We start from the raw sequence: 24,394 nt of genomic DNA on the forward strand, positions 1-24,394 counted from the left end.
TTATGTTTAGAACTCATGAACAGTAAGAGAATGATTGTATTTCCACTATTACAACAAAACCTCAAGGTATTCTGTACATCGTTTTAAATGTATTCCACTGAGACATATGTGCAATCAGTGCAAGTCAGTCAATTTCTATTGTCCCCTTCCAGAGAGGTAAAGATGCCCCACCAAATACTGTGCCTCATGCTGAGACAGTAACAGAGCTAAGTACCCCAAGCCAGTCGATTCTTTTGCAAACTCCTCTAGTACTGCCTTACAAGAAGAAAGATGGATGATGGAATACATGCATACATACAAATACACCCCTCAAAGAATTACAATAAAATTAGAGATCAGTAAATCTTTCGTTTTTGGACACGTGCACATGTTCGTCACACTTGTAGGAGCTTGCAATGGTACTCCAATTGCCAGGAACACATTAGAATCTATTGATGATCAGATACCACAAGAGTTTCCTAAAGACTGCAATATGGAAGCTGCTGCTGCACTGACATAATATTCATGACAGATGTGGACATATGAGCACACTGCTGCTCTGCAAACATCTATAACTAAAATAGTCCTGTGGAAAAACACAGAAGAATAACTGTTGCTCCTACAAAGGAACCACCTTCCTTTTCATTCTTTCAGGTTATAATACAAAGAGTTTAAGTGGCTATTTTGCAGTTCTTTAAATAGATATTTCTAAGTTTTCTTTCTATGAAAGAAAAAAGTTAACATATCTAGGCAATGATTTTTCCTCACCTTCATCGGTGTAAAATCTAAAGACAATGACCAGGAAGTGAGTTATATGATAGAGGTAATGAACAAAATCACTCTGGGCACAAATTTGTGACTCTTGGTGTGACTTCCAGTTAGCAAGAGTTACCTTCCAGTTACCTTCAAAGTTCTAGTTACCTTCAATACTGAAACTACCCCTAAAACCCAAAGCTCATCTACTTTCCTAAGATTACAGCATTTAATAAAGCACCACTCATAGCAAAGTAAAAGAAAGGACAGAGCAAGTGTATATCCTTGGGATATACTTTTGATTTGTTGTTTCTTTTTATCTAATTATTTTGGCACAAGTCAAAACAAAAGTACAAGTAACTTAAGTGCAGGCAGTAAAATCACAGTAAAACCACCATTGTTAGAGAGGAGCTGGCAGCAGGTTAGTATCTGATTATTCAATGCATTTATATTAATGATTTACAGATATTCCATTGTAAAATACCCCTTTGTAGAAGCTATCTTGTTCAACAAGGCATCTTGTTGAAGTTGTCAACAAGGCATCTAGAAAAGAAAGGTCTTCCGTTTGTAACAAAAAGTATTCTGGTAGAATCCTTCTGGCTGAATTAATCCTGCTTTCTTGATAGGATTCAATCATTTACCAGCCAAAATGCAAGACAAATGTTTTAAAGAATGTGTAGAGCCAAATCCCTTCAGTAGGGAGCAAAATTTGTGGCACATTTTGTTACAAAAGTGGTGGGGTCATACACAGAAAATAAAAATGTGAACTTTCAGACATTATTCTCATGAATACTATGGCTTTCTACAAAAGCACCGTATATTCTTGAGAAACTACATTCTAGGTAAAAAACACCCCAGAACTGTATACCATCCAAAATAAAGAGAAAAAGTGGCAGATGAGCAGGCAGGTTCTACCTTAAATAAGGTAATCCAGTACTAAAATACACATCTCTACTGACTGTGTTACGCATCTGTTAGTAAAGTTACTGGGATGGTAAAGTTCCTGACATAACACTTATTTGCTAGAGTCTAGTCAATGCTAGTCTCAATAATAACAGAAGGTATCAAAAGAGTATAAACAAGTATTGCCAGATTAAAAGTCTTCACTCTAATGTTAGTCTTCTTCACAATAATATTTCTCAGATGAACAGCACTAGTCGAAACCCTTGAGAGGATCTTAAAACCTCTGTAACATGAAAGTTTCCTTAGGCACCAGAGGCTCAGAAGTTCAGGTAAAGAGGAGTGAGAGCTTGGCTGGAGTATAATCTGTAAGGCTTTCGCCCTCAGGAGACTGAGACACCTGAAAGATCATAAATGGATGTTCCTCAGCTTCCAAATGTCCTGTTCCAGAAGTAGGAAACACAGAAGTTTTACTATAGTACATTCTAAACTGTCAGACTTTAAAAGATAAAAATATTTGCAAATACTGCTGGGTTGGTCTTTTTTCCGGAGGATTTAATGAAGCAGAAATCACACATTTAACATCTCTATCAACTATAGGCATAACAGGAAGAACATTATTTAGACCCGCATGGGAAGAAAAGTGTCAGATGAAAGATTTCCATGGCTTCAGGAAAAATAAACAACAAACTCTCTCTGGCATGCAGTCTGGAGAGATCCAATTCCTATTCAGCCTGACAGAACTGAAGAAGTTTATATGATTTCTCCACAGGCTCCTTACTACACTTTCAAAGTGCAAAGCACGTAGACCATGTCTTCAGAGGATACCACCGACAATCTTCAGCTTAAGATACTAGCGCATTCAACTTACATGCGGAATATTTAAATGTTCAGAGTTCTGCATGACAGACAGCAGCTTAACCATGTGCCATATACATTTCATGGCATTTCTTTACAATTGAATTGTAAGAACAAATGTTCGATAGTAGACTATCCTGTACCTTGATTAATATATTTGTAGAAAACATATAATCTGAATCACTATCACAGACTATGCTATACTGTAGCCTGAGTATTTATTTTGATTCATTTTGGTGAGTAAAGTCTATAAATTTCACACATATCCAGTTCGAAACTTGTAAAGGTATCTTCACTGTGCATTAGCAGTTAAGCAAAACATTCTCTTGAAACAACTCAGTTATTGAATGACAAACAGTACTGAAACAAGATGAAAGATCTTTATTACCTCAAACCTGACTCTCAGTTGTTGACAAATAATTCAAGCTTTCATTAATCCCTAAAAGATTTGCTTCTGTGTCAAACCACAGCAAGATCATCATCAGCATAAAATTCACATCCAAGTGTCAACTAAAAATTATTAATTTTTCCAGTGAAAGTGGAATCTCAGTGTTATCTTTCATTGTGGTTAAGTTAAACTTGGTAAATTATATTCCTATGGACTTCTAAATTTATTTGTTGTATATTACTAATTTATATGACTATTTAGAAATGGCACTCACCATAGCAACCTCATTTGATACTTTGCATAACATTTAACCTATTGGTATGCGAAGTAAGAAACACAGACACTTTTAGTTTCATATAATAAAATGCCTTATTGTTTTCATTAATAGTATTTGAAATGTTTTGTGCATTCTCTCTGAAGTTTTCCTGTTCAGAGTACATTTAAAAATTATATAAAAGTGATTTCATTTGTACATACCTTGATAAATTGAGGCGTAGCTAATCTAACTGTGGCTACAAAGCAAACTTTGTCTTCATATGAAGGCCGGTGCGATCGCTGAATAGTTCCTTCAAAACCGTTGTGCGCTGAGTTGGGAACTGAGGGAAGATAGATGAGGTCAACACGGATTACAATATAAGCATGGAGAAAAACAGCAGTAATATCACAAGACAAATGTCCCAATATTTATCTGATGTGGTTTGCTTATAACTTAACATGCATTAAGAAAAATGCTACATATAATATATATACATATATGCACAGGAATTGTAGTTGTACAGTAGTAATGGGAACACAACCATCAGGTAACTTTCTCAAAGAAGTGAAACTACAGTTAACATGATATTTTCTGTGACAAAGCAGTTTTAAGAAACTAATAACAATTCTAATCCTTCTTGGTAACTGCTAAAAATAACTGGAACACATTGTCTTCAAAAATATCTTTAAAGTTTCTCTTTTGTATCAGCTTTTGCTAACTTTTTCTTTTGAACTCTGAGGTAAGTATTTCTTTTCCAGGCTTCCGTCACATTCAAACGACGTGAGCTGAAGACAAAACTGAGTAACAAAACAGTCAAAGGCACAACAATTATGTACGTGGAAGAATCAGGACACCGAGCTGAGAACTAACAAATTCCACTTACTGAATCACAGAGATGGATGGGGGCAAATCATAAGGGGGCAAAGGATGGACTAGATTATTCGTTCTGGAATATTTCCCAATATTGAATTGCAACCAATAAGTCTGCAGTTTCCCAACTCCTCCTCTTTCCAAGACTAGCACCATATTTGGCCTTTTCAGGCCTGTTTCTTGTCTTTTGTATAATATTATATACCTGCATTTGGCACTAAAACTCAACCTCTCCCCATTTTGTGAGAAAAATGCTGGTATCACATAAAAAACATAGGTTTATTTACAAGATACTGGTTTTGATAATATTTTTGGGGGTGATCTCTATGAAGATCTACTACTGACCACACTGCACAATCCATTTGTCTGGCTGACCAAATAAACATGCCTCTCAAGTAAATAGCCAGTACAGGCTGGCCAAACAGATTAGAGAAGTAGTACAGAGGAATAATATTAGTACATAACTAATAAAAATAACTTCAATGGAAGGGAGAAGGAACTCGGTGCGGAAAACTGTACTAGCCCATCCACTCATCTGAGTGGTAACTCCTCTCAGTGAAAGCACAGAACTGAAATGGGGGGGAAACCTACATTTTACTTCCCAGCTCACTGCATAATGAGAACTGCGGGTACTCGGTACCACTGCTCTTCAAGTTACTTAGTCACCTGCTTAAGCATGGATTATGCTTAACTAAATTCAGGCTCTTTATTTTGAACGGTTTGCTTAAATTTCTCTTACATTCTTTTAAAAAATGCTTTACAAGATACTAGTTTTCTTTAATTGAGAGCATTAAACATAATTACTACATTTCGCATTCAAACACACAGACCTGTAATATCTGATAGGCAGTTTTTCTTCTTTTTCATTAAAACAATATGGAAGCGATACAACTCTGCTTCAAGCTCTTCTTTTGAAAGACTGGTTTTAGTTCATCATTAAGTTTTGCACAATGGTCCCAAGCCTGTTTAGCTGTGAAGCTGCCTAAGTATTCCACTCTTAACATCGCTGAAATTACTTACCATTATTCAAACACTTGAAATTTCCTATAAATTTTACATATTCATATGTAGGTTGCTCTTTCGGATCTATTGTTCCTCGCAGCATATGGCAACAGAATTCTAGCTGATTTTTTGCTGAGAAAAGAATAAACAAATTAATAGGCTACATGCTTGATGAAGCACACAGGCAACATGAAATGGAAAGCAGGAATAATTAAGCTGCATACTTATTGAGGTACTCTAAGTGTTGTGATTACAAATGGCTACAGTCTCTGCTTTTAACCAGTGTGATATTAACTAACGCAAAGAAAAGGAGAACTCCTTTAGAATTTGTGCATGAAGAGCCTGAATGCTAATGACATAGAAAACCCCTGAAAACTAGAGGTATTTTAAAGAAGCAGCTGCCCTAAACTTAAGTTTATTAAAGCATGCACTTCCAAAACCCATTAGGCTGCTATGTTTTTATTCTTGCCAACTGCTACAACTGTCTAAACAGAAGCTATAAAACAAGACGAACATTTCTAATACATGGGAAAGTCATAGAGTGAAACGCAATGCAACGCTGAAAATTTTACTCTTGGGGGGGGGAACCCACAAAAAGGTGCTTCTGTTCTTCAGGGCTCACCCGTATGTTTCTGCTTAAATAACACTGGAAGAAAAGAACTGATCACATGATACAAAGCAGATTATTTTTAACACAACTACTGTACTGGTTTCATCTGGGATAGAGTTAATTTTCTTCATAGCAGCTCATATGGTGCTGTGTTTTGGATTTGTAACTAAAACAGCATTGATAACACAGAGATGTTTTAGCTATTGCTGAGCAGTGCTTACACAGTGCAAGGGCCTTTTCTGTTTCTCACGCTGCCCCGCCAGCGAGCAGGCTGGGGGTGCACAAGAAGCTGGGAGAGGACACAGCTGGGACAGTTGACCTAAGGGATATCCCATGCCATATGACACTGTGCTCAGCAATAAAAGCTGGGGAAAGAAGGAGGAAGGGGGAGACACTTGTGCTTATGGCGTTTGTCTTCCCAAGTAACCATTACACATGATGGAGCCCTGCTTTCCTGGAGATGGCTGAACACTTGCCTGCCGACAGGAACTAGCGAATTAAGTCCTTATTTCGCTTTGCTTGTGCACGCGGCTTTTACTTTACCTACTAAACGGTCTTTAACTCAACCCATGAGTTTTCTCACTTTTACCCTTCTGATTCTTTCCCCATCCCACTGGGCAGAGTGAGTGAGCGGCTGTATGGGGCTGAGCTGCCTACCAGGGTTAACCCTCAATAACTACTTACATTTTAAGTATTCTGGTGTCAATGAATCACTTTCCAGCAGATGAGAAGACAATATTTTATAAATTTCTGAATGTTCCCCCTCTGGGATAAAATTAAATACACTCTGATCCACAAGATCAGACTGAAAGAAAAAGATTGAATAAGCATTAAACTAATACAAGATGTACAATGTCACAAAGCCTACTATTTTAATGCAAAACAATTCCACAGTTCAAAAGAACATTACTGACTCAACAAAGCCACCTGCTGGAATACACATGAATATTTTGCCAGAAAAAAATCTCACTTTGATCTATATTAATTTTGACACTGCGAACCATTTAACAAAAAACATCATGAATGCAGCAGATATACTACACGTTAAAGTACAACAGAGCTTGTATTAACCTCCCTGGGATGCAACAATTCCAAGTAAAGGAGCACTTCAATTGTTCTAGGGCACTGTAACCTCTCGGTGGCATCCAATACATTGAAATGATATCTTGGAACAAAAGACAGCCCCTCCCCACATCATATAGGTTATTATGTTGCCAATAATTATATCCAATTGCAATTGATTTTATGAATACATTTTATAATCATTTCTGAAACTATGTACACAAAACTGGGAACAACAGAGATGAATGCAATAAAACTGAACAACTGATTATATGCATAAATGCATTTGATTAAGTATTCAGAAAAGAGGGATCACAGAAATGTATGTTTAGAATATATAAATCGCACCGAAAAGCAAAGAACAAATGTGCCTCTGAGAACTTGGTGATTTTTTTTTTTTAAAGTAGAATTTTACTTAAAAAAAAAAACCCAAAAACTATTACCTGTACAATTTTCAAAATTCTCAGCCAGATATAATGCATACCTTAGGGGAATGTGTGTTTTGCAGAATCATTTTTTAAATATGCCACTCCAAGTTTTACAAAATACTCTTATCACAGTAAGACAACTAGCCTTTAACAGTAACTTGTCCTTCTCTTCTAGAAAAGAACTCACTTTTTCACTCGTCAGTTGTTTGCATTTTAGAGTACTAATTTGCCTCACTTCAAAATAACATTATTTAAAGGTAACTTTAAAAACTAGTATGTTAAATTTACCAGTGAGCAATGCCACCAAGATTAAAGATGAGTGAATGTGGTAAAACCCAAAGTATATACCTAGCTTAAAAAGCAGAACCAGCAGCAATTTCTTATTTCTTATAAGAAATATAAGAAATATATCTTATAACCAACTCTTATTTCTTATAAGAGTTATTTGGCAAGAAAGGAGTAAAAAAAGTAGTTTAAAAAAATTCCAAGGATATAGCTCTTTAGCAATACTCTTCTGACTCGTGTAGAGGCTGTGAAAGGTGTGAACTCTGAAGGGTCTCCTGCAGTCAACTGTGTTATTTTAATCATGTTGAAGAGAAACTGATGCTAGCCTGGCACTTCATAATCCTGCCTAACAGAGCGCTGACTGCATTCTGTATTTCCAAAGGAAATGTTTCATATAATAGACAGACCAATAGGAAGGAGTTGTGCTGAAGAAAAAGCGAAAGCATTAGAACGAAGCATACATCTGTTCTATAATGCCAAAAAGGCTAACGATTAATTAGTACTCATAGCAGAACACCATCCATAGACAAACTGATATGTTACTGAAAGCAATTTGTACTTACTGGCAAATGTTCAAGTAAGGGCGTTATACTTTCAGACACATATATTATATTTCCATCTGTCATAATTGCTAAAAAAAAACCATCAAGAGCCTGAAATTAAACATAATGGGCAGTTAAATAAAAAGAAACAGAGCGTATTAAAAATGTTAAGTTATATTCAACATGGAAAATAATTTAGACCAATTTTAGTTTAGTTTATTACAGAAATGAGAATGGCTTTCACTACTAAAACTTTTTAGTCTTGCTTTTACACTGCGAGCATTACAATTCCCATACTGTTCTGTTCTTAAATAATCTGTCATTTCAGAAGGAAGTCCATATACAGCTAGCTACTGTTTCCCCCATCTCTCACTCTGCCTGCCTGTTATTTTTAATTCCATCATCATTTTAAACATCAGAAAACTCAGAAAAATGAGGTAGACACAAAAGTAAGAAGAAGTGGAAAAACTAAGGGAAGAACAAGTAAAAGAGGTGGTGAAATCGATGAATTTTGGTATTTAAAATCTCAATATTCCCCATCTCAATAAAAGAAACTTGTAGCAAGATTTTATTGAGACTTGAAAACTGTGGGATACAGTTCTGACTGCTTTACCTTCTACTTAACTCAAACTTATTTCCACTGAACATAACACAACTATCTTTTAGTTGAACTCTACCAAACATAAAAGCATGACAGAACTGTATTTCTAAATAGGACATTTTAAAGCTCACATCTTTGAAAAAAATTCTTCTATCATATTTTTCTAGCTTTACAGTCACTAGTTGCAGACACGTATTTTGTCAGAGGACTTGAGAAACACCAAAAACAGCTATAAAAAAACTTGAAAAACAGAACAGTGAAGCAACTACTTCACTAACTTGTTGGAAAAATTATGCAAATTCACCACAGAGGATTTTTTTAACATTTTTTAAGTACAGAAAATTAGAACTTTTTACTTTTTAAATCTGTGCCTCAAAGAAAAGGTTTAACTATCGAATGAAAATAAACAGTGCTTGTTCATTTACTTTAATATTTTTCATTTACCTATTATTAGAAATTATTTCACTAACAAGATACAAATGACTTATGCTCATTTCCAAGAAAATTATAGCTTATACTGAAAGTTTGTATCTAGTAGTAATCCAACTATTCATGTAATCTTCTTTAGCAAACTAATGCTCACACACTGTTTTTGGAAAGTGTAACAAGCAAAGAACTTAAACACTTTATTGCTCACAAGTTACATGGATGTGTTGAACCTTTTTTATAATTAATATTTTAATTTATGCATAACAATTCTTTATTTAACTAGTACCTTCCTTATGTTGATAATTTAAAATATCCACTTTACTTTGACAGTAAATATGTTCATTTGTGGACTTGCTCTGTTATAATATCTTATGTAATTGAAAATGCAGTTGAAAGAAAAACTGTTTTGCATTACATTGCACAAATAGGAATTTTGACTATCTTCATGAAAATGTACAGTTAAAATTAAAATACAAAAATAAAAAGTTATGTCATCAAACTGAAAAATTTCATCATGGAATGACTCCCTGTGAGGAAATATTCCACTCCCAGAAAAACAGAAATAATATACCTCTAACATTAACTGTGTGAACTCTTCATTACTAAGGAATGTCGGTTTCCAGTCCTGTCGAATCTCACTGGCATCTGATTGTGCAGTAATTTCTACAATCAAACATATACACAATATAAGGATTCACACTTCCAAAAGCCACTATTTTCCCACTGAGCTACATATACACAGTAGGAAATAGCAGAAGGTTCTCTAGTCTCCTCTGTTGTTCATTCATTACATATAAATGTTGTTGCTTAAAAAGAAAATAAATGCCTTCTTCCCTATGTCACAATTAGATTTGTCTTCTCTTTCCTTCTACCAGTTTGTGCTACAGTCCTGCCAGACTTCAAGGTAATGCTGAAGTTAATGACAGTAAGTAATGGATTTTGATAATGGAAAAATACTCTTTCCTCTGAGACTATAATAAAATGTTTTATTGAGAGTGTTGTTTTCAAAGATTTAGAAAGCCAAAATTCCTGATCAGTTTAGGTCATTAAAATGCCTAATCCTCAAGTATCTTGGCCAATCCTGGTCATTCTAACCTTTGCATTAAAAATTGTCACTGTCCTTTCTCTTCTTCCCACTTTTTTCTGTAAAGAAATAACGTTACATTAAAAAAAAAGTAAGTTTTCAACAAAGACTGTTAAGAGCTGTATGACAGACTCCACTGCAGAATTAGTCTCATCCGTACACAGAGATGAAATTTGAACAGAGATTCCTGTAGAACTTAAGAGAAATATATAGATTAACTTCCCATACATAGGTGAGAGAAACAACAGCTGCTAAGCAAAACCAGATCCCAGGTTCTGAAAGCTGATGCCTCCTTATCAAGTGATAACTGAAACAACAAGAAGCAAGAGTGCGTAGTACTTCAGTTTTGATAAGTAACAAGGGCATTACAGAAGTACTGGTTGTAAGAACAACCTTGAACAAGTAATTGTATATCAAGTATTTAGATGAATCGAAAGAACCAAACCATGTCTTTAATGCTTTTGATTTCTAAAGGACAAGCCTGTACAAAGGGAGTTAAATATGCAAAGGGATGGAACAGTTCATAATTTTGGTTCCCAGACTGAAGGGGGAAAACTTTACGAAAGAGCTTTAGACTTAACTAAATAACAGTAAACAACAGCAATGTCATGCAAGAAACTGGCAAGAAGTGGAGAGCTGCGAGGAGAGGGGGGAAAAAAAAAATCAACAAGTAAGACGGACCAGAATTTCCAACAATCAGGCCTCACAAAAGACATACATTGATGAGGCTTTTGCTATCTGTTTTGAAATGGTATCACAAAGCAGTAAGAGTGGGCTGGAGAATAAGGATAACCTAAGTATAACCTCAAATGTAACTTTTCAGTCAGAACAAATACATGGAACGCTGAGGGGCAAGTCACAGGACACAGAAATGAAAACCTCTGCCACCAAAGTAGAGGCAAAATTCAAGGAACTTAATGCATTCAGTCCACAGGACACAGATAATCTCCACTTTAGAACTGGAAAAGTCTGATTCATTGGCTCATTCTGGTCCATATAACCATCCTACTTCAGAATTTAAAAAAATAAAAAAACTCTCTCTAGCTTCTGCAGTAGAAAGGATTTATACTAAATAAAAGCTGAAGTTCATGCCTTTAATGAACCATTCTGAATTATCTTACCACAAATACAGGTGTTCTTTTACATTTCCTGTATTAGAACAAGTATGGTATTGGAAAACAGAGCCGAAGTAACATGGAAGGAACTTGTTTCACTTGGTAATTTCAGAGAAATGCCTACAAATTCTGGCAAAAGGTTGCATTCAATGATAAATGGCACTGAGGTCACGTTCCTGAGCTAGATAGTAGACAGAGGAGCATAACCACTTGCACATTAAACTCCAGTATTCAAATCCTAGATCTGAAGCAACTCTAAAACTGCACTGAGCATCCTCAAAAGAAATTGACAGCTGGGCCAAGATCTGTAGCATTTATCTGTGGGTTGTATGAATATCAGTCTACTAGTTGTAATTATAAGCAGCAAAATTCTTCAGTATTTCATAATTTTCAAAAATTTCTTGTTCACAAGTTCAAAAGAAGATGGATGATAGGCAGTATTAGCCAAGGAAAAGCTCCCAGTAATATAATTTCAGTGTGTTTAGCCTGCTGGTTTTTCCCAATGAGAAACAGAATTCACACTGGCCAATAACCAGCTCAGTTCATCTGGAGCTGCCACCAGAGTACCAAGCCTGGCCAATGTGGAAATAGTCCAGAAAGAACCAGAAGCAACGCAGTTAATCAAAACCTGGTGGCTGAACACAGTAGGAGTTTCAACAATAAAGCAGCTAATCAGTGCTGAACAATTCATTTATTGCTAGGGTCACTCTGCTTTATTGTAACAGATCCAAGCACCTCAGGAGGCAAAATATGCTTCTGACCTTTGCCAACATTTTGTCCAAACCATTTTAATGTAAACCAGTGCAGAGCAATGCTAGTAAGCACTGGCAGCCAGAGCTTTAGAGACCTTAATATGATATGTGCAGTCACACAAAGCTGCACTCTGTCCCACCAAGTAAAGGACAAAAGCATCATGCCCTAAAAGGCACCCATCTCCAGAGCTGCTTTTTTCCCTTTATGCTAAAAAAATAAAAAAATAATAATAACAGTTTTAAAAAATAATCTTAGAAAGCACTTTGAAGAAAAAAGTATGACTGGTGCTGCTGGCTGGCTGACACACGGGTTCATTCTACACTCTATATTTTATTATAGGAATCATCAATACAAGATAAAGTGATTTTGAAACAGAACCAATTTTCACAAAGGCCTTAGAACCTACAAAACTGACTTTTACAGAAAGGGAGCCTTCATACTGCTTTTCTTTTTGTTACGAGACAAACATGTCTCAGAGAATTAAAACAGTGTGATCAATATTTAATTGGCAAAAAAATCCCAAAACTATGAATTCTCACACAAATTATTCCCCCCTCCCTTTCCATTTTAATTGTTATGTTTACCCTTTTAATGGCACTATTCAGTACACATCTGGTGCTACTTGAACCATAACACTAATGCAAGAGACATGCTAGGGCATGAAGAAATACTTATCATACCTTAACATACCTTAAATTGACACACATACTGTTGATAAATACATACCTATCTATGCACTTAATAGCTTTACTTATTTTATTTTATAAACTTACAGCTGCTTCTTTTGTCCCTACTGCTTTCTTGTTAGTATGCATGCCCAGAAATTACACAGGGAAATGGGTTAACTAGCAAAAGAGTTCATTTTCTTGAATTTTTAATCTTGTTTTTGGCAGTGTGAACCACAAGGTGCCATATTAAGAACAAGTGTAGGAGCAGGAACAGGGATTTTTTTATATACATAAATATCAAACAGCCATAAATAAGTGTATGCTTGGTGGAAGAATTTTTTCGTGACAGAAACAGCGATCTGTAATGAACTTCAGTACAACATATCAGGGTATATCCCACCATCAGCTGATGCAAACAACCACAGAAACAAAACATAGCAAGGATGTTCAAAGACATTCATCGTTTTGACATTTCATATGACTGTTTACAAAACAACAAACACAAAGTTATTGGCTTACACATCAGCAGATATGTCTTGAACGTTAGAAAGTTCAGCTAAAAGTATTTACAGATTTTCTGGGGTTTTTTTTCCAGCTAAAAGGAAAAAAGAAAATGCCCATGCTCCTGCCTGTATGCCCACTGCAGGCCACCCTCTCTCATCAAACAACCTACCCAATAGCACTTGCTGGAGACCACAATGCCCTATTGCCTTATCATTTTTGTTAAGTAGCCAGTTGTGTAGATACCTGACATGAAGAGAGGGAGCATTAAGTTCCCTTGCACTAGCTTTTTCAGTGATTTATCTTGCTTTATGTGGACCTTGGAGAGACAAACCAACTGTTCAAACCAGTCTTATCTAAATATCAAAATAAGTACTTCCAGCAAGTACTTCCACTGAAATGGATCTGCAGTTTTCCTGTGAAGCAAAACTTTGACAACTTGCACCTTATGAAGCAACGGTATTCTAAAGGTCTCCATCTGTCCAGAACAAAAAACTTCAAGGTTATTTAAAAAATAAATGCTTGTCTTTACGAAACAGACTTCTTTGACAACTATGGGGCAAAAAAAAATTAGTACTGTCTTTTGCAAAATATTAGCAAAAACATAGTTATATCCTGCTACCTAAATTATGTCTTAAGAATATCTTTCTTCAGGAGCTCTTCACATTTTTTTGACAACTTCCTTAAAGGAGCTGCAAATTTGTTAATGTTTTATGTACTAAGTGAATATCATTTAAAAAAATGAAGAATTTACAAATATTTTTAATTGTTACAAATAATTACCTTTGTGCTTCCGTAAAAAGTCAATGCTCTTCTGCAGTACAGTGGATTTATCCATCTTCCGAGCATTACCTGGAAGCATGGAACCCAGCTCTTTGATAAGTACATTAAACTGATCTCGACGTTTCTTTTCAGACTTGTTTCTAGACACTCTGAAAAAGAAAACAGAAAATATTTTATAACAGCTATGAAACTTTCTTATAATAAGCTGCATACTACTGTCAGGTTCCTGATGCAAACAGCCCCTTAAGAATTTCTGCTGTGAGAATCATCACAAAAACAACTACTCCATATCTCAGACACCATTTTTGAAGAGTGGCTTCCTCCTTTTCACAGAGGGGTGCAGCTAAGCCTTTGGAATAAAGCACACTTTTACAAAAATACAAATCATTGAACCACAGTTATGAATACACAACATATCTGAAGAATAAAAGTAAAAGAAATGCTGTTGAGTGATATGGTTATTTATAAAAGAATCACATTTTTATTGTTTAGAAATCACCCTGGTAAGTTCAAGTGTACAAGTATAGGACATTTCTTAGCTTTAAATAATTTAAAAACTTACCTCTTTGCTTTATCTTTGTCATCTTCTTCCACCAGCCCATCAAAAATGCTTCCATCATTTCTGAAAGAAACAAAGAGAAATAAACATTGGAGTGTAAAATTTCTGTCTTGTGGAGTCCAATCACAGTGAAGGTGGCGGGGGGGGCGAGGAACTGAAGCATTGTTTTACTGTGATGTCTCGCAAGGACCATCATCAATAACCTGAAGCCAAGTCTGCTATAAGTTCTCCTTGCAGGACATTTACTAAAGAGAAAGCAAAAAACCTTATATTTCTGACACAACTCAAAGGATTTTCAGACTATTTCTAATGAGAACTTACAACTCTATGCACTTAATTGAACACTACTTAATTTTATTTTTCTATCTTCTTGATTATTTCCATTACCTTACCCTTTTGAAAACATGAGAGAGGACATATATAATTTATTTTTACTTATTGGCAACTTCTATTCCAATTATTGAAAATATTTATAGTAAGAAAGTACATTTTTCTTAAATACTGAAGTATTATTAAGGCTGAAGAATATGCTATATTTCATCAATGTATGTAATTTTATAAATATACAATATCAACATTAAACAGTAACAGTAATTATTCATTATATTTGCTTCCTCACCAAGTATCACATAACTTTTCCTCAGCATGACAACTGTCCATGTACTGCTAAAGACATATTAAAATATCAAAATGAGAATATGTTTTCCTTTGAAGATGCCTCAGTATACTTCATACAACACCTTTGTTTCATTTCCTTTTGTTTTAAAAATCAAGTCAAAACTGTTCTTCTGTTTTCCAAAACTGCTGTATAATGGACTTTCACATTTTAGTTCTCTAACTTTTTCTGTCTGCTTTCAGTCTATTTAGTGCTGTCCACACTGACCTCTGTGTGTCCACCCTTAATTTTTTTATCGTAATGTTTTCTTCCCTGAAGGCAAGTAACCATCTTTCTAAAAAGCTTACCTCATCTCTCTGATTTATAACTGATAAATCATCAAGCAATTGTACATTACGATAAGCAGTGATGTTAGGAAGTAATTATTTTGCATGCTACTACATAAACATAAAGCTTTTAAAACTAATTCATATATTCAAAAGGCTGAAGTTTCAGTGAAGTAACACAAAACTTCACTAAAAGAATTGGCAAGTCAGACAAGCATTTTAAAAGTTTTACCCTTTGCTTTATTGTTATTTATTTCAATCGGGTTTAACTTCCCGTAAATTTCATGTGTAATTTCCTGAAGTCTCAAAAATGGTAATACACAGAATATTAAGGACAGATGTTCACCTAAGCTGCTAAGAAAGTCCAGCTCAAGGAATCAAGTAGAAAACACGTCTCAGCTATTACTTTTCCCTTGAAATAGGTTAGCAGGTCACTTTAGTATCATCTGCAGCATCACTAATCATTTAAGTGTATTTGTTTTCCTTAATCAAATATTGACGTACTAAAAAGAAAAAATTCAAGTCAACATTAAAAATCAGCTCAACTTGCACAGATGCTGTTCCACGGCTGAAAACAAGCAATACATTTTAAGATTCATCTCAAACAATAAAAATCACTGTTTCCAATGACTACAAAACAACACACCTAACAACTACCAAAATAACTTTGTCAAAAATAGCCAAAACCTCACTCCTCTTATTTTTTGCATAAATTAATATTCTCTATATATTAACCATAAGAAAAATATTATTAAAGAAAGCATTGAACAGTAATTCCCCCAAAACTCTCAGTATCTATTAACATACCTGTCTGCAATGGAGCTCATTTTATGGGTGCTTATGGTAAAAAACATAACATATCACACTTTAGTCTTGTGGTAGACATTTGTACGTTTGCCTATAAGAGAAGAAAAAATAGCAAAATGTGACTCTGGAGGAGCAAACATGTTCTTCATTACAGCATACTGAAGTTTTCATTTGCTCTATAAACTGCTCTTAATCTTCCCTTCTCTTCCAACCTTCTGCTCTGCCCTCCTACCTTCTCTAATACAGTCTCTATTACCATCATAACCTGGACTCTAATATCTCATTTTACATGACAGAGAGTTCAAGAGAACATCGTTTTATTAAATGCCACCATAAATAAGTCTGGACTAAACCAATACAAACCTTTTTCTGACTCTGAATTCAGATATAGCTTTTCATTTTTATTTTAACTTTTACCTAAAAGACTCACATAATTTTGAAGGTTTGAACAGATGTAAAATACATTCCTCAGTAGTAATACACTCCATTTAGAAATTGTGCAAACAGAAAGCATTTGGGATATAGTATTTTACAGCTATAATTTATTTCTTACTATATTTTTTTTCTTAAGCACATTGTTATAATAGACATGTGAAATGATAACAATAAGATATCTATTAGAATGTGATCTTCATACTGTGAGAAAGTTAGTTAACCTGGCCATTTCTTAAAGCAGCCCCTTATTCATTACAAAGTTTCAGCAGGAAATCTTTGGTTTTCCAGCTGTACACATGATTTTGAATAAAGAATGTGAATGAAATATTAATAGTGAGAGAAGGAATATAAAATTAAAATAAGTGTTTAATTCAACAACTACCTACGTGTAGGTACCCAAAAATTACAAAATGACACAGGTTACGGAAAGGCTGAAAGTCAAACATAAACCAATACAATTAAACCTTTTCCTTTGATATAGCAAAGTCAGTTGTCAGAGGCTGCTCAAATGGAACAGCAAGATTGTAACATTGTCAGTGATTAAGGAACAACTGCATGCAGCGAGAAGTTTTATATGAGCCAAACTTGCAGATCTTTGGGAATTTTTACTATGTTACAAACTTAAGAGTGAAAAGGCATTGCATTTATTTCAAAGGAGTTGGTTTTAGTCACTTGAGTGACTCACAGTTTCTGAGAAGGAAAGATCTGTTTGTTTCTGAGAGTGCCAAATCCAGTGGAACTTGCAGTGTTAATACCACAAGAAATATGGCAGCAAATCCATGATCCAGACAGTCTGCAAAATGTTCCAGGAAAATCTTATTCCATTTTTTTCATATAAGGGGAAACTGAGGAAGAAAGCTTATGCTTCAACCAAACTGTCTCAGAGTCTACAACAGCCACATACTACGCAGGTTTGCTTCACAAGGCTAGTACTTTTGCCCACAAAGTTTCATAACCTGAGTGCAGCAGGAAAGTAAATGGGAGAGCTGTGCTGCAGCACAATCTCTTTCAAGGTGCACCACAAGGTGTGCATGTGGTTTGCCCAAATGCCCCATGAGCCCTCTTACCCACTTCTTCAATTAATACGGCCCAACTTCATCTTGCCTTTATTCTCCAAAATCTAGTGCTCTGAAGACAGACTGGAAGCAAACCATTCCTTCACTCCAATTCTTCAAAATAACAATTGCACTGGCCATACTGACAAATTAAATTCCCCAAATTAGTTGGCTAAGTTTTATAAAGTAATGGAGTTGCACTATTTGAAAACCAGACAGAAATGGCATGAGGAAAGTAAATTATGAAGAAGTGTTTCTTTGAATTTTTGTCAAAAGCACGCAACTACAGACAGGTTGCTGTCCTGGTTTCAGCTGAGATAGAGTTAATTTTCTTTATAGTGCCTGGTATGGGGCTATGTTTTGGATTTGTGCTGAAAACAGTGTTGATAATACAGAGATGTTTTAGTTGTTGCTGCACTAGCCAAGGACTTTTCAGCTTCCCATGCTCTGCCAGGTGCACAAGAAGCTGGGAGGGGGCACAGCCAGGATAGTTGATCCAAATTGACCAAAGGGCTATTCCATACCACATGACGCCATGCTCAGTATATAAAGCTGGGGAAGAAGAAGGAAGGGGGGGACATTTGGAGTGATGGCGTTTGTCTTCCCAAGTAACCATTACGTGTGATGGAGCCCTGCTTTCCTGGAGATGGCTGAACACCTGCCTGCCCATGGCAAATAGTGAATGAATTCCTTGCTTTGCTTAACTTGCGTGCGCAGCTTTTGCTTTACCTATTAAACTGTTTTTATCTCAACCCTCGAGTTTTCTTACTTTTGCTCTTCCAATTCTCTCCCCCATCCCACCGGGGGGGAGCGAGCAAGCGGCTGCGTGGTGCGTAGTTCCCGGCTGGGGCTAAACCATGACAGTTGCTCAGCAGTAAAAGCAAACTACCGTCACTGGCATGGAATTAAGTTTAAAATCAAGACACAAATTAGAAACTTGTTTTCATTTAGCTTATATAGTATGCACTAATACAGGTATGCACTAATTACACTTTTATCCCTGTGTTAATTTTTAAATGAATTTGGTACCTAACATTATAGCAATCAAGAGTAATATGAAATTCTATAGGACAAATGATATATTGTTCCCTTAACCTCCAAAAGAAAAATACGTGTACAGCTAAATACAGAAAACTTTCACCTGTGACATAACCAACATCTTCATTATGCAGAATCAGAATTTAAAAGTTGATATTTTCACTTTAACAAAGCACTAAATTTCTAGAATTCAACAAAATCATTCACTTCTTCCAGTATACAGATCCTATGTCAGAACTGGCAACTTAGATTTGGTATCCAAGACAAACAGTTAAAAGAACTTAAAGACTACAGGAAATGCACCTGTAGTGCATTTGTTTCTCTCTTTTCAAGGTCTGACCTTTCTGTCTTTGCATCCAAATTTGCAAGACGCTGAACATTCTCAGCGCTTATACATGCCAATGGGTAAGACTGCAGAGATAATTCCAATGAAACCAGTCAAGTTTAAAGGAAACACTACAGAAATCAAGGACTATGTCTATTTCTAAGATTCAAATTCAGTCGTGTTCTGGAGAACAAAAGACACTACTTAACACTGCTACTTGGCCCTTCAGTGTTCATAATTGAAAGCCATAGGAACCTTACTAATTATAAGAATACAATTTTACCTTTTACACTTTGAGACTTGTTAAAGTGTGAGGTTCAGGGATGAAACCTGGTTCCTTTGAAGAACAATGTGGAGTTAGGTGTATCCTCTTCTGCAGAAAAGCATTAAATTCTGATCTGTAAAAAAATTAAAAAGGAGAGTTTTAAAATCATTGAGTTTTAAAATGATCACTTTTTTTTTTTTAATAAAAGAGAAGTAATCATTCCATCAAGAATAATTTATAAATGCAATATTCTGCTTATTAAAAATATCCCAATTATTTCACTATCCAAATTCACCTTACTTTAAAGCTCTTCTCTTTGATAAGCAGGATATTCTGACACAATTTTATCCTGCTGTAATCTATCACTTTATGCCTATCTTTAATCTTGTTATCATTTTTACTTTTTAATTCAGTATCACCCACACCATCTACATCTTCACTTCCACTTGCTACCTTCAAAGTATATCTTTATACCATTATTTAATCACCTTCTTCCGCTGAAACTCTTACTTGGGCCTCTCCTGGCTTTCTTCAGTTATGCCTTCTCCTCTCCAAGTCTCCAAAATTGCCACTCTCAGGACTCCAGAATGTGTAGAATGCTGCTGCTGGCAACTAGCAAAGTTGCCCAGCTGCATTATTGCTACTCTCTCAGACACAGCCATTAACTCCTTCTCTCAAAATCCACTTCAAAAACACTTTCAAGAATGTATTCCAAACTTACCTCACAAATGCACTTTTTCCATAAAAAAACTCAGCACCAGTATAAGTGATCACCAACTTCCAGTCTCTTTATACCATTACATTTCATTTATACAGTTTCTTCCCTTGAACCATGCTACTTTCCACATTTTTAAGTTACATGAAATCAGTTTTTTCTCTCATCTTTAACTCGTTTCTATCTGCCTTGCTTACTGTTCTTAAAATAAAATGTATTCACTATACAATGTACTTGTACCACTTCCAAAAAAATTTTTTTTAAAGCCTGTTAAATTGTAAAAGGGAAGCTGGGATCTAAAAACTAAGCTTATGCTACTCTTAAATTCATTAATGGACTTTATGGAAAACACCAGTATTCTCTTATCTCTTATTTGATTAGAAAAGTTAAGTTTCTCCTTCCCCTGCACCTAACAGAGGCTCTTAAGTGGTTAAAATACAGATGTAAATATTAACATAGGAAGTTAAAGCACAGCAGAACAATCTGCCAACAGGAGAAAAACAATTACAGCATGATTCAGTGAAGCCACTTGTTCTTTTCTGGCCAAATAACCTGCTGGCCCATTGACCTACTTTTTTAGGTGCTTACAGCCTCCTCTCCTATTCTGTTTTGTTCCGTTTGACAAGTGCAAACATTAATAGTGGCAAAGAGTCCCATGGAAGTCTAGGTCACAGAGACTGCAACATGAAACCTGTGTTTTTAAACTGCTTGGAGTCCAACAACTCTGCCAAGTCTCACCCAGCACCTAACAGAGTTCTAATGAGGAAAGTTTCAGACTTCATCTCTGCAGTACGTAGAGGTGTATTTTTTTTTAAATAATAATTAAACACTTAAGACAAACACCACAGGACTTAAGCACCGAACCATCCTTGATAATGTCTAAAACAGAATTTAAAAAGAAAGAAGTTTTTGAGGATATTTCAAAAAGGGATTTTAAGATTAAGAGGAAAGGAATATGTTTATGTCATAAATGAATACAAGCAAGCTTAAACCAGACCAAAAGGAAAGCTAATCACAGTGGAAAAGCTTTTGTAACCAAAACCACATAGATCTCTAACTCAGTAGAAATGGCATGTGTGTGAAAGCCAGCAGAAAGGTTAAGACGCCTACACGCCAGCATTGTCAGCCACAAGTGTTCAAAGGTCATGGGTCTGTCTCCACAATTCATTAGGTTTTTTTAAATACAATGAATTATGTGTATTTGTCTCTAGATACTACGTCTTTTGTACACATTCAGTGCATGTTTTCAAACTTTTCTGTAACCAAGAAGGCTAGAAACTCACTATCTTTAAGAAAGCTGGGGTTCTCAATCAAAACTCTTAGCTGCTGCTGCCATGGATATACAAACTACTAATACACAACATTGCTCAATCTGTAGCAAAATCACAAGAACTAGCAACACTGCAACTTCTGCACTATGCTGACTTATCACTGGGTGCCAAGTTATTGCTTGGCCAAAGAAACAAGGTTCTGAGTAAGTCATAGGGTAAAAAGCCACAATCCAATCTAAGGTAACAGCGAAAGTTCACACCATCTGATAAAACATTCCATGTTTTACACTGAAAGAATTTCAGTAACTTCAGTCTAATTTTATCATCAATACTGGTATGCACATTGGCAATATTAAATCTTAGAAACAAATTCAAAGATTGAACAAACCATGAAATTACACTACAGTCTTTCTCATGACAGATGTTCTGTCAGGACTGGACTGAAAAATGGATGGGACAATAGTCGATGAGTTGCCTGTACTTAATTTTGTATGTAGTCAGTGACTGAAACCCTTATGTCTCCAGCACTTCACCTTAATGGCAACATTGCTAAATATTTTTGAGGAAGAATCAGTATTGCCCTTAAATTGTAAAAACCATTCTTCTATAAATGTCTTGATTTTGTAAGTAGTATTTTCATGACTTTACAGATTACAGCCCTCAGACAGAATTAATGCGAGGTGACATGTATTATTAAGACAAATAATTTCACCCAGGAAAGATCACAGGAGAAATATAAGAAACAATACAGTTTTCCAACACTACAGTTTCTGCAAACAGAAACAGATTAACTTCTTTAATACAACCTGATCTCTGTGCCATAATCCTATTTTGCCAGGAGAACAAACTAGTTATTATAATCACTGAGGATTAGCTTTAGAGAAGATCTTGTTTAAAGAATCAAAACCACAACACACCAGTTTGCGTTTCCACAGCACCTGATGCCCCAGCAGAGCTCTAACACTAGTTACGTACCAGGGTAAGCAAGCCAAGGAGCAGAAAAATCACACTGTGAGCAAACAGCTGAGCCAGAACCTGACTCCCAACATAGCACAGCACCAAAAGCCCTAGTCGTTATACAGATTCCAAGGATAATTATAAACCTTCTTGATACTCCTTTCCAGGAGCCAAGAAACATTTGTTTCTGATAACTTGGATGATGAACTTCTGGGGTTTTACTCTACTGGGACATCCCACCATAATAGGCATGCAGAGATTGATCCATTATCTCATTCCCAGAAGCGCACATCACTATCACTCATGTTTTCCATTTTGCTCTTTGCTCCATAGATTTATCTCCAGCCCAACCATTTTTCTCTTTAGCTTTTTCTTTTTTGGAGGTGGGGTAGAGGGGAGGAGAAGGGGAAGAATTTATTTTGGTTTAGTTCCTCTCTAGTAACCATAAACTTTTGTAGAGAGCAAGAGATGTTTAGACAGGTAAATCATAACCTGCTCGCTAATCAGATATAGTTTGGCCTAACAGAACAAGCTAGCAGGTTTCGAGATACTTGCTCCTTAGCTTGCAATGGTATACACACCAACAGAAAGCAAATTAGGGCAATGACTGATTGATCCCTTCTCACTAATCAAAGGCTATCTGTTAAAATACTATGTTTTTAAAACTGACATACATCTCTCTCATTTTCTACCTCAAAATAAAAATAAAGCAAAACAAAAATATCGGAAGATAGAGCTGAAAGGATGTTCAAGAAATGCTGTCCAAACCCCACAGCTGAAAAGGTTATTCTAGCAGCTGGGAATAGTCATATATTGCAACCTTTTCTCTACCATGTCAACAAACCAACTGTAATCTTGGTCTGTACTTGTGCAGAAGAGCTGACACATCCCAGCAGTGTCATTTTCTGTAGATGAACGCACTGTAACAGCAGGTGTACATCTTCACCTGCTTCACAGGAAAACAGAGTAGGAGAGGGCTGCTTCTAGTGCAGACATCCACACAACTTGATCCCAAATGGGCTTTTAATAGGAAAAATTGTGAGTGGACATGAATAGCCTGCTCTGGCAGACCAGCTTGCTTAGGTCCATTACTTTTGCAGGGAGTAGACAAGGACACATCTGTGTGCAATATTATGAAGAAAGGGCAGTAGGACAGATGACTGGTGGTGTGGGTTGCCATTATCAGAATAACTCATCCAGTCTCAAGTCTGTTCCTTGAGGGATGTTTGGGAAAGAGGGTAAGTCCAAGCAGTCTACAGGAGAGATGAACTGCCTGGTAAGAGGCCTGTTGTGGTAGTGGTCAGCAATATCACAGATTTAGTCAAGTTATAATGACACTTGAAAGAGTTCATACTATTTGCTCACAGACCTATTTGTACATAGTCCAACCAAACAGCAGCAGTTGGAAGAGCCTACTGATCACCCTGAGTGGGAGACAACGTAGCAACCACAGAGGTGAAAAGAGGTTACGTTCTTAGAAACGGTTTGCCACATAGATGTGTCCTTGTCTACTCCCTGCAAAGGTAATGGACCTAAGCAAGCTGCTCTGACAAGTCTGGTTAAAAGTCACTGTAAATAATATCCTCATAGAAACATGGATGATGAGGATTAGAAGAAAAAGCAATTCTCTCCCGCGTTCTTCATGTATTACACTGTCCTGCCATCAGGAAAGAACTTCGCTCTGTAACTTGGGAGTGAAGGCAGTTTGCAATTTCCATCTCTCCAGCTCATGGTTAGAGGAAACACCCCTGCTCATCCCTTCTCTGTTCCAGATCATTTGGGCTGATCTCTGCTTGACCAGCTGTTCTGCTACCACCCTTCCACTCTTCTCTGGAGTCTGCACCTCCTTCCCCTTCCTCACCATGGAGATGGGCCCACAGCTCCCTCCCCGATAGGGTGCAGCTCTAATCTTTGTTCAGACTGCAGTGAAGGTATGTGCAAGAAAGCTGTAAGAAGCCTCGGAGCCTGGCCCATGCCTGGCCAGGTACCCCACTGATCTGGCCTCTGACTCACTGATTTGACTTCTCGGCTTGTCCTTAGATCTGCCTCCTCACCAGGATCTTGCTGGTGATCTGGGCACTTGCGGGAGCCTGGCTGCCCTCCCCGGGAACAGCCTGTCCCTCCAGCTCCCTGGGAGTGACCAGCAAAGTGCTTAGCA

The 24,394-nt window shown here is 36.3% G+C and overlaps 1 protein-coding gene across 10 annotated transcripts in view; it reads right to left on the reverse strand.

Moving 5' to 3' along the window:
- The window catches only part of CLOCK (clock circadian regulator), a 65,916-nt gene that overhangs the window by 16,902 nt on the left and 24,620 nt on the right, over positions 1 to 24,394 (reverse strand). For all 10 annotated transcript variants that reach the window (XR_012042814.1, XM_072863255.1, XM_072863251.1 and 7 more), the window contains 9 exons: positions 19,312 to 19,426; positions 16,176 to 16,266; positions 14,430 to 14,489; positions 13,868 to 14,016; positions 9,535 to 9,626; positions 7,955 to 8,044; positions 6,301 to 6,421; positions 5,025 to 5,138; positions 3,356 to 3,474 (listed from right to left, as the gene is read on the reverse strand). Coding sequence is in view for 9 of the 10 variants with exons in the window: in XM_072863255.1 (XP_072719356.1) it covers positions 3,356 to 3,474; positions 5,025 to 5,138; positions 6,301 to 6,421; positions 7,955 to 8,044; positions 9,535 to 9,626; positions 13,868 to 14,016; positions 14,430 to 14,489; positions 16,176 to 16,222 (792 nt within the window). In the remaining variant the exon portion in view is untranslated. The remainder of the gene's footprint in view (positions 1 to 3,355; positions 3,475 to 5,024; positions 5,139 to 6,300; positions 6,422 to 7,954; positions 8,045 to 9,534; positions 9,627 to 13,867; positions 14,017 to 14,429; positions 14,490 to 16,175; positions 16,267 to 19,311; positions 19,427 to 24,394) is intronic.

This window comes from Ciconia boyciana, chromosome 5 (genome assembly GCF_034638445.1).
Source record: "Ciconia boyciana chromosome 5, ASM3463844v1, whole genome shotgun sequence".
Taxonomy (NCBI): Eukaryota; Metazoa; Chordata; class Aves; order Ciconiiformes; family Ciconiidae; genus Ciconia; species Ciconia boyciana.